At 43.0% G+C, this 11,829-nt stretch overlaps 1 protein-coding gene across 1 annotated transcript in view; it reads right to left on the bottom strand.

Annotated features, from left to right (window-relative positions):
• spra (sepiapterin reductase a) overlaps positions 1 to 7,459 on the bottom strand; it is a 12,313-nt gene extending 4,854 nt beyond the window's left edge. Inside the window, exon 1 of the mRNA XM_016289161.1 lies at positions 7,393 to 7,459. Within this exon, the coding sequence (XP_016144647.1) occupies positions 7,393 to 7,459 (67 nt within the window). The remainder of the gene's footprint in view (positions 1 to 7,392) is intronic.
• Between the last annotated feature and the right edge of the window lie 4,370 nt (positions 7,460 to 11,829).

Below are 11,829 nucleotides of genomic sequence, written 5' to 3'. Positions count from 1 at the left end.
CCGCACCAAACATACACTATATTGCCCAAAGTATTGGGAAAACTCAATAAAACTCATCGCCAAACACCAATGACTTGTACATATGCGTACAATCATTTTAGACACTTCCAAAACTGTGGCAAAAAAGATAGAAATACAATTTTTAAATACATACATGTTCTAAAGAAGGGGGTGTCCCAATACATTTGTCCATATGTATGTACAAGTCACAGGTGTTTGGTGATGAGTTTTTGGCTCAAGGTCTGCATTTAAAGTCACACCAGAGGTGTTCAGCTGGGATTAGGACTGTGGCTTTCTGCAGACCAGTCAAGTTCTTCCACACTGACTGAATCAATCTTTTTTCTTAACCTTGCCTTATACACAGAGGCATTGTCGTGCTAGAATAGAAAAGGGTCCTGTTCAAACTATTGGTATAAAATTAGAAGCACACAATTCCCTAGAATAGCATGATATGCTTTAACATTAAGATTTGTACTCATTGAAATTACTAAAGTAGTCAAACCTGTTCATTAGAAGGGGGTGTCCCAATACTTTTGGCAATATAGTGTACAAGCCAGCCTAGCTATTCAAAATCTGTCTGCAATTTAATAATATAGACCTATTACTTTTGCTATTGCTTTTGACCATTAGGTATCAGTAACATAATTCATTCAGAACCGGTTTTATGGACATAGACTTTCTGTACCACACTATTCTGCTGATATGGAATGAGTTTGAATAATTAATCAGTTATATTAATAGAAATGCTTCACTGGGGCGAACAAAAAAAATCCTAAAATAATAAATAGGATACCTCATAACACCAGCATTTCCAGCAGTATCCAACATTTCTCAATCATGATCTGATCATGATTTCTATATCATTGCTCTTTTGTTGATTTTGATTGCGTCCATTGTCCTGTAAGTCGCTTAATTTGGATAAAAATGAATGCTAAATGACTAAAATGTAAATGATCTTACTCAGCTAAATGTGACTATTAGCTTAACAGCTGTATTCCTTGTTTGCTAGCTACCTATGCACATACAGCATACAATGTTAAAAATGTTCTACATTAACTTAACCCAAAAACCTTTAGCTTCATACACTGTAGATAATTGTGACCCTGCCTGTGGAAACCCAGCTTAAGTATTTTTTTTAAACAGTGAATGAGTAATTCACTCATTGATTTGCTTAATAAAAGCCTCCTTTGAGATAATTTTGACAGACATGTTCCTTGTGCATTATTTTCAACGTGTTTATTGCTAAGTTTAGTGTGGCAAAATAGAAGCGCAGCCGTAATTCGCGTGCAGTGTTATCTGGTTGCCATGACAGCCTCACACGATTCCTGCTGCTGTTCTACGTAATCAGATTGTGAATTTGTAGATTTTATATAGCAAAACTAAAATGTGTTTAAAAGTGCGACTGACCAAATCGTCTGGCTCGGTTTGCCTCCCTCGAACTCGATGACATCTCTATTCTAATTTGACAGTTTACCATCTGATCTCACTCGTGACTCTAGGCTACGTAGGATGGGACGAAACCATGCAGTGAATGGGGGTGGGGGGGATAATTTTGCTGGAAATGCAGAAATAAGCCGTAATTTTGTTTTATTTGTAACTCTTTGGTAGCTACATTTATAATTTCTATTACATTACTACTACTGTTACTACTAATAATACAGATCTCTGGGGGCCCCAAAAGTGCGTGGGCCCTTAGAATCATCCTAACTCACCCCCCCAGCGGCGCCCCTGGCAATCAGTATCGATATATCGACACTTCAGGATCGATACGCCCATCCCCAATGAGAGGCTCTTTTTTGTGTGCGTGTTTCGGGTGTGTGAAAACCGGACCGAATTGAGTTATTTTTTGCGTCTTCAAGCTTTTCAAATTTATCCACGTCTGCCATTCTCTTACTCCAAGATGTTGACATTTTTGAATGTTTTATGAGACATGCAGCAAGTGTATGCTAGCTTATGTCTCACCAGATAGATCAGTACAGCTCAAAAGTGCCCATTCTAACTTCACAACCACGCAGGAGGTTTTTTCTGACTAGGGCTGCAACTAACGATTATTTTGATAATCGATTAGTTGGCGGATTATTTTTTTCCATTAATCGGTTTTTCCATTAATCAGGAGGAGCAAACGACAGACACAGTGGGTGTGGCGTCAGACCTCGGGAGAGGCTTTTATTTAAGAGAAAATAAACATAAAATGTCCAAAACAGGGAATAACGTGTTTTGAGGGGAAATAGTGTCTAAAATAAACAGGGGATCTGGTGTCCTCGTTGTGCCGGGGAATTGTGAAGGAAGGGCAGTGTTCAGAAAGGAGGGGTCCAGGTAGGGGCGGAGTCCGGCAGCCACACGCGCTCTCCTCTCTGGTCCGGGGCGCGGGGGGCGGCGGCTTCGTCACAGCAGCTCATCTTCTCTGGCCCACGGCACTTGAGGGGAATAACGGCCCGGCTTCCTGGCCCGTCGACCGCGTCACGGGTGTGATTCCATTCCGGACAGCGGGTCCGGCAGCTCGCGTCTCTGGCTGCGCAGGACTCCCTCTACACTCCCCTCCTGGACCCACAAGGACACCATCATGCATGCAAAGGGGGAAGAGACCGATCTCTCGAGGAGAGGCGCTCGGCTTTTAACAGCGGCGGTGACGAGGCTCCATTAACTTCGGGTGTGCCTCATCACACGCCGCCAGACCTGGCTGTTTCTGCGCCCCGCCTCTCTCACACACACCCACTCCTGTCGGGAGCCTGGTGAAGGGCGGCTGGCCCACGGCACTTGAGGGGAATAACGGCCCGGCTTCCTGGCCCGTCGACCGCGTCACGGGTGTGATTCCATTCCGGACAGCGGGTCCGGCAGCTCGCGTCTCTGGCTGCGCAGGACTCCCTCTACACTCCCCTCCTGGACCCACAAGGACACCATCATGCATGCAAAGGGGGAAGAGACCGATCTCTCGAGGAGAGGCGCTCGGCTTTTAACAGCGGCGGTGACGAGGCTCCATTAACTTCGGGTGTGCCTCATCACACGCCGCCAGACCTGGCTGTTTCTGCGCCCCGCCTCTCTCACACACACCCACTCCTGTCGGGAGCCTGGTGAAGGGCGGCGATTAAGGGATGGGGTGATGATGATAATTAGGGGGAGGCAGCCGATATGTCACAGATTAAAAAGGCTCTTTTTTTTTTAAATTGACAAAACACACTATTCTACATCCTGCCCAATGCTGTCCTTCAAACAAACGTGCCAATGAATGCTATGAAAACATACTGTATGGTGAATATATCTCTATGCTATATATTATGTGTAGAAGAATTATAAAGCATAGTTTAAATGGACAAAGGGTATTTACCTATATTAAAAATGAAAATAATAATGATGAAGATAAAGCACTAAAGAAAAACAAACTCATTGTTAACAGATAAGAGGAATGTTCTGCAGGATCACACACACACACACACGTTCACTCTGAACACAGTACCTGCTCCTGTCATTTCTTTTATTCTGTAAATGTAAGAAACGTCTTATAATGTATTTGACTACAGCAGTCATTTGAGTCTTGACTCAAAAAGCTTTGTGAACGTGTTGTGTAGGCCTGGGGAAAGTCATGGCCTAATGGTTAGAGAGTCGGACTCGTACCCCAAGGTTGCGGGTTTGAGTCTCATACCGGCAGGGATTGTAGGTGGGGGGAGTGAATGTACAGCGCTCTCTCCCACCTTCAATACCACGACTGAGGTGCCCTTGAGCAAGGCACTGAATCAACTGCTTCCCGGGCGCCGCAGCAAAAAATGGCTGCCCACTGCTCAGGATATGTGTGTTCACTGCTGTGTGTTCACTTTGGATGGGATAAATGCAGAGCACTAATTCAGAGTATATGTCACGTCACTTTCACTATAATTATGGTGTAATCTTTAGTTTACACTTCAGTCATAACTCATGAATTATAGGACCATTTGAACAAAAAAGGTTCTTTGTTCTCCAAGGGTTTTACATAGAACCACTTTTTGGTAAAAGGTTCAACTGGCCAAATACAGAACCCCAGGGCATTTAACCCATCCAAGTGCGCACACACACACACACACACACACACACACACACACAGTGAACACACACCCGGAGCAGGGGGCAGCCATATTGCTGTGGTGCCCGGGAGCAGATGGGGGTTTGGTGCCTTGCTCAAGGGTCTCACCTCAGTTGTGGTATTGAGGGTGGATGAGAGCGCTGGTTATTCACTCCCCCCACCGACAATTCCTGCTGGACCTGAGACTCGAACCCACAACCTTTGGGTAACAAGTCCGACTCTCCAACCATTAGGCCACAACTAGAAAGAACATTATTCTGTGTATTTGGTGTAATTAAATGTGTTTATGCAGTTTAAGGTTAAAAAAACCTCATTATTTTCCACATACTGTACATTATTATTTATTTTCTATGCCCCGCCTTTCCGAAATGCGTCGATTTTTACAAAGCTCATCGGTCTGAAAAGCAAGGTGTGCTCTGATTGGCCAGCTATCCAGTGCATTGTGATTGGCCAAATACCTCAAGCGTGTGACGGAAATGTTACGCGCCTTACCATACTGTGATGCCCTGTCCGGCCAGAGCGACGATTAAAAAACATTAAAACCCATTATAAATGAGGTATTTGTTGCATCCATTGGGGACATAATTACGGATTATAATGATTTATACAGTCTTATTACGCATTGCGTTGCAACGCGCAGCGTAGACATAAAACCATGTCTGCATTTGTGATTAGAGAAATGACAAACAAGCGCTACTCTACACTGCTCAAAACTCGCGTTTGAATAATCAGTGGCAAATCCTTTAAATTAAAACGTACTTACAGTCTGTGAGTCAGAACAGCCGGCATTGTAGTCTACTCTTCGAGGATCAGGAAACAGTCCTCCATAAAATGTGCTGCACACATACTAATATTTGGGTTGAACTGTTCTAGAGCAGTGTTGTAAATACAACTTAACTACTAGTCGTGTCCTCTTTTGGAAGACCAAACAAAGTAGTTTCGCTTTCATAACGAAACACACGGCGGACTAGTCAGCGGCGGCCGGAGGGCTAGAGTGAGCGGTGGCGGGCGGGCTTGCGGCAACCACATGTGACGACCCCGGACTGGACTCCGCTTCATCCACGGTGAAAGCCGATCTGGCAAGCCACAGCACGAAGTTGATGTATTTCCTCACAGCTCATCGGTCTGAAAAGCAAGGTGTGCTCTGATTGGCCAGCTATCCAGTGCATTGTGATTGGCCAAATACCTCAAGCGTGTGACGGAAATGTTACGCGCCTTACCATACTGTGATGCCCTGTCCGGCCAGAGCGACGATTAAAAAACATTAAAACCCATTATAAATGAGGTATTTGTTGCATCCATTGGGGACATAATTACGGATTATAATGATTTATACAGTCTTATTACGCATTGCGTTGCAACGCGCAGCGTAGACATAAAACCATGTCTGCATTTGTGATTAGAGAAATGACAAACAAGCGCTACTCTACACTGCTCAAAACTCGCGTTTGAATAATCAGTGGCAAATCCTTTAAATTAAAACGTACTTACAGTCTGTGAGTCAGAACAGCCGGCATTGTAGTCTACTCTTCGAGGATCAGGAAACAGTCCTCCATAAAATGTGCTGCACACATACTAATATTTGGGTTGAACTGTTCTAGAGCAGTGTTGTAAATACAACTTAACTACTAGTCGTGTCCTCTTTTGGAAGACCAAACAAAGTAGTTTCGCTTTCATAACGAAACACACGGCGGACTAGTCAGCGGCGGCCGGAGGGCTAGAGTGAGCGGTGGCGGGCGGGCTTGCGGCAACCACATGTGACGACCCCGGACTGGACTCCGCTTCATCCACGGTGAAAGCCGATCTGGCAAGCCACAGCACGAAGTTGATGTATTTCCTCACCGACAAGCACAGATCAGCTCTAGGCATGACGAAGCGGATATCGTCCTCTTTTGGAAGGCCAAACAAAGTAGTTTCACTTTCACAACGAAATGCACAGCACCTTCACGACAACTTGGCAGCAACAATACTACAGCGAGAATAAAAGTTACGCCTTCTTTTTTTTGTGTGAACATTTGGGCAGCGTTATGCAAATCTTCCCACATCGTGACGTAGACATGTGGGGGTGTGTTAGAACGAGCCGTTTTAGGTTGACTCTTAACTTTTATTAAGAATCTCTCTTTGGATTTGAGACTTTAGTCTTTGCTACTTTACAGATCTTTATGCACCAAGAGCTTGTAACATTCCAAAGAGAAAGGAAAAATTGAAATCGCATCATATGACCCCTTTAAGTTAATCGAGTTTTTCGAGAGTTCACTGGGTAGAGCAACAGATGGTCTGTTATGATTTCGGCCAACGATCTAATTGTAAATAGAAAAGTACCTCAGAATGTGATCATTTACACCAAGACGACTCAGAAATTGTAAATATGTATACATTTAGGGAAATGTATGTGTTAACGGGAATATGATAACTTGTGTCATGGTTACAATTTGAATGATACTAGATACTACTGAAGTGACAGAGATTCAAATGGTTATATAGAAACTGTTTCCACAGAAGACATAAGGGCTTATTGAAGGGATTTTAAAGTGTATTTTACAGATGCTGATGATTATAAAGGATAATAATTAAATGTGTTTTATAACAAAAGAGTAAGATACAGGAAATAATTATTTGAAGATTGTGTTAAATACAAAAGGAGTACAGAACTGTGTTTTTATTCAATGAAAATGATTTGTGATAAAATGAGATTGAACTAAATGGTCTATTTGAGAAGGACATTGCAGAGAATTGATTTTATACTGTTAACATGACAGAGAAATTTTAACACAGATGCAGATGAGCTGCGACTGAGGAAAGACACTAAAATTGCTTGTCCTTTTTGTTTCTCCTGATAACTCCGGTTCCACACCACACATTCTTTTTAGTAATCTGTCTACGTGTTCCGCACGCCACGGGACCCGTAACATATAGCCTATAGAAATAATATATTAAATTGCAGTTTTATGAAAAATTTTATAAAAAATAAAATTGCCTAATTTTTCTCCACTCATGCCTTTCTGTAAATAAACACATTAGTGGGCATTCTAGCTTTAACAGTGCTCAAACTTAAGTTAGCATCAAAGCATTAACATTTGTGTTGGGAAATCAGTTACAGTGGAGGTAAGCAATCAATGCAGGTTTAAGATATGGACCATTTTAATCAATATCTGTCTTTGGAAAACAACATGAGCTTTTATTGTGCTTACATTTACAGCTATCTCCAGCAGGTGGCGCTTATTGAAACCTTGTTTTGTTCAGAGATTATGCACTCATCAGACAAACAATAATTAGGTACACAGGTGATGTTATCCATTTAAATGAAAGACTTTAGTTGCAAGCACAGGTAGGAATACCTGCCTGCCGCACCTCCAACGGTACCATTAGGGCTGGCTGCAGAGTCGTCAGCTGGGAGCCACCCATCGTTTATGTTTCGCTCCTTTAATCCCAGAACATCTCCGGGTGGTGGAGCAGCAGTTGGGACGTCTCCCTACCGCCCCCTGTGGCCAGCCCTAGGATCCTTCTCTCTCCCACGCCTTGTCCTTTCTCCGTAACCAGAACAAAAACTCCCTTTCTCTGCCTCCTCTGCCAGATCTTTTAATGCCTTTGAAAACCTGATGCTTCTTACACCAAGAGATTTCAGGAGCCATTGGACGGAGGTTCCAGTGAAGCCTCGACAGCCAACTTCCACTGGATAGGTGACAGCACTCCACCCTGCTTCTGTGCATGCAGCTGTTAGGTCTGCATACTTCTTCCTCTCAAAAGGCAGACTCCAGGCTGTCCTCCCATGGCACAGTCAGTAGAATGACTGTTTTTGTGATAGTAGACCAGAGCACAATGTCTGGTCAGAGGGAGGTTATGGTGATCTGCTGTGGGAACTTCAGTTGGTTATCAATATCAGCTCTCAGTTGCCTCCGGGTGACAGCAGGGACCACTCCTTTGTGGTAATGCTTAGTGCCTCACCCCCTTGCCTCAAATTGAATCGGTTCATGCGATATTACTGCCCTGTTGGCTTCCAGTCTACGTGCCTCGATGACTTCAGCTAGTTTCCGCAGGACCTGGTCGTGACGCCATCCAAAACGTCCTTGGGTCAGTGCCGTTTTGCAGCTAGACAGAATATGCTGTAAATTGGGATTCTGCTGGCCGCAAAACTGGCAGATCTCCTCTGTGCCATACCAGAGGTCTAGATTCTGGGGGCTTGGGAGGGTATCATACGTGGCCCTGATTAGGAAGCTCAGCCTTGCCTGAGGCATCCTCCACAAATCGGCCTACGTCACGACTCTGTCGATGGCAGCCTCCCAGGTTGTCTATCTCCTTTGCTGACATTGGCTCACGGCTTTGATTTAGTAGCCCTCCTCTTCCTCCCTCACGACTTCGGAGGTAACCAGTTCTTTCCTCTCTGCCTTTGAGGCTTTGGACCACATCTTAGACGATGTTACCCAACCAAAGCCTGTTATGCCATTTTGCACCAATCCAGCAAATTCCTGGTGTTTCAGGCGGGTTATGGCCTGGTGTACTGACTGTAATGCTTTCCATTTCCTTCCAGTCTGCACTTGGGCCTCGATGTTTTGTTTCAATGGATGCCTCAATAATTTCAGGATTAGAATGAGAGCTTGTACTTGGGTCAGGACAGGACTTGGTTTGGCTTTCCAGAAAGCAGAAGTATTCTACTGTACTCAAGTCCTAGGCCACCCTGAAAATTGGTATTAAAGCAATTTATCTGTGAAATGATGAGGTAATTTGTTAAAAGCACTTCATAACATTTAAGTAAAAATATAAACATAAAAATACTAAGTAGCTCTGTTTTTTTTAGAACCACACACATAGATTATACAGTATCTGCAAGTAATCTGAATTTTTACTGAGAAGCCTATTGTACACTTCATAACAGCTAGAATTAATTTTATGGCTGCTTTTGTGACAGTTTATATGCTGGTTTAGCAATGTGACAGACTTGATTGGCTTACTGAATGTATTAAAAGGCTAGGACAGAAGACTAATTGTACTGCAAACTGCTCAAGGACCTATAGCATGAAGGTAGCTGAACAAATTCAGGGTTACAGTAATAGTTTTGATTTGACAAAACCAAACCAATACAATCAGGCTTTGCTGATGCCATGAAGCAGCTCATGAACTTAGTCAACTTTGACCTTAAAGCTATTAACCAAACCCTTGCAACAACTCTGTGTTATTGGCAGCAGATCAAGAGAAAATATAATTCAAACCCCTGCAACAACTTCAGTTTACTCAAATGAAACTGTGCTATTTATGCTAACTCATTTTTTCAGTTCCCCACTTACTTTACCTTCCTCCAGCACTGACAGAACACAGACTCTGACTGAGCCAGGCCAGTTGACATCCAAGCTTGTGATCAATACATTCATATATTCATGACTATTTTAAATTAGAATTGATGTCACTGAAAGATCACATGTACTACTTTCTATTCACAAAACCAGCCTCATGTTGTTTTAGAGCTGTGAATGATTGCAACATATGTGCAGTCTATTGTTCTTATGACTTTATAGGGCAGGGGTGTCAAACTCAGTTCCTGGAGAGCCACTGTCCTAAAGAGCTTGACTAGACCAGAGGCCTGATGTATAAACGTTGCAGATGCACCAAATTGGCATGGAAATGTGCGTACGCAATTTTCCACGCACAGAGAGATCGGAAGGGGGGTGCAAATGGTTTTGGAGACAGGGATAAATATCTCTCCTTTGATTAACACAGTCGCTCAACATGTTGAGGGACTAAAACAACAATTTGGCCGTTATTTCACTGAGGATTTCAGTTAATTTGCTTGGGTCAGAGATCCCTTCAGTTGCCCAGGAAAAGACCTTCCAGTTGACATGGGGGAGCAGTTAGTCGAATTAAAGAGCGACACTAGATTGCGACACCTCTACAGCTCTTCTTCTCTGCCATCATTTTGGTTGAGCTTGAATATCCTCAGTTATCTGACGCCGCCGTAAAATTACTTCTTCCATTCGCCTCAACTTATCTGTGCGAGGCCGGGTTTTAAAAGTTGACGGCTTTGGAAAAAGTACCAAAATCGGCTCCAGGTGGAGGATGACCTGAGGCTTGCACTGTCCAACATTGAACCGCGAATTGTGCTTCTTTGTAAAAAGGTTGTTTTTAGTTTCAAAAGGTTGAGAACCTCTGCTCTAGACCATGCATACGCTCTCTTTTACTGGAGTCAGCGAAATAATGGAGCAAACAGAATGATTTTAAAGTCTGTTTTACATTTAACATACATGTTTAGATTAAATATGGCACTCTGAATAATGAAGTTAAGCAGAAATTACAACATTTGTGTATGAATTTTAACAGAAATATTTGCAGTGGATGTGCTGCTTTCGAACAATTTTCCTGTGGTATGTGATTTAATGTTTTAATCACAGCGAGGATTGCTTGGCGTATGACAATTCCGCTTTAAATTGTGTTCTAAATAGCAAAACTAATGTTCTGAGAAAACGTTTTTGCACGAATAATGATTATAGATGTGAAGGTGATTCGTCTGATGGCTTTGGAACATAGGCGGTAACGACAGACATAAGGATGCGCTCGTTGATCAAACAGTCCATTGGCTGGTTTGAACGGGTCCGATGACAGTAGAACTGTTCACAGGTGTCTCGCATAGACAGCAGCCTAATGATAACCCCTTTCGTGCTCTTCCCAATATTGTGACAAACACCAAGATAGAATTTGAAGGAAACTATAAGATATGCGCGTTTTATTTTCAAAATGTTTTGTTATTGATGCGGTGAGTCAGACAGTTATTTACACTGCAAAAAATTTATTTCCATAAAAATATAGGCTATAAACATTCTAAAATATATATTTACCTTTTAGGCAAATTGCATAAATTAGAATAGTGACGTCTCAAAACGCATTTATAGTCCGTATCTCATTTTCCTAACGTTTCCTACCCTTAACTGTGTTAAACATGGTTTCACGTGGATGGAATAAGCATGGAAATGATATGCAGATGACGTTATGCATATTAAAACTAGGCATTGTAAGCTCTATATATATATGGCTATTTTCGCATCCCAAACGACTCAAAATAATAAACCACAAAGTTAACAAAACGATGCACTCCACTGTGCTGAGCGCTTTTGTGAATGTTGATGCTTAACCCAAGTAATATTATCAGGAGTGTCCATGGCTCTGTCCCAAATGGAACACTTCATGTGCACTTGCAGTCTTACGGACTTACAATGGCCGCCGCGTGCGCGTGTCCGTTAAGTCCAGGAGACCTTAGGGTGTCCCATTTGTCATTTTAGCGTTCAGAAGGGTGCTAGCGAGCGCCCCCTTTGCAGCCGTTATGCGCCCTCGATCCGCACTTCTGCCGAGCCCGCACCGGGGCAAGCTCCGCAGCAGACTTTTACCCGACAGTCAAAGCGGCATTACGTCAGGAAAGTGTCCCCAAAGACTGCAAGGGTTTAGGGTGCCATTTGGGACAGGGCCCATGTGAGCGCTCCTGCAGTCTTAGCCCCTCCCCAAATGCTCTCATTGGTTGAGACGCGTGATGACACCCATCCCACCCCTCCTGTGACCCATGGTTTGTCTGTATGTGTATTCAGAGCCAATGAGCAACGGACTTTCATAATAATAAAATAAAAAAACCTGCATTAATGCGCGATAAAATAATTGTCAGCGTTAATCAATTAATGCGATAACGCATTAACTTGACCAGCCCTATTATATATATATATATATATATATATATTAGGGATGGGTCACGATTTTCGAATATTCGATTAGTTGATTTAATTATAGAATATCGAATAGGT

The sequence above is a fragment of the Sinocyclocheilus grahami genome, unplaced genomic scaffold (genome assembly GCF_001515645.1).
Source record: "Sinocyclocheilus grahami isolate Dianchi unplaced genomic scaffold, SAMN03320097.WGS_v1.1 scaffold241.1, whole genome shotgun sequence".
NCBI classification, from domain to species: Eukaryota; Metazoa; Chordata; class Actinopteri; order Cypriniformes; family Cyprinidae; genus Sinocyclocheilus; species Sinocyclocheilus grahami.
Note: the sequence above shows the minus strand (reverse complement) of the source record. Positions and strands in the feature narration are given on the sequence as shown.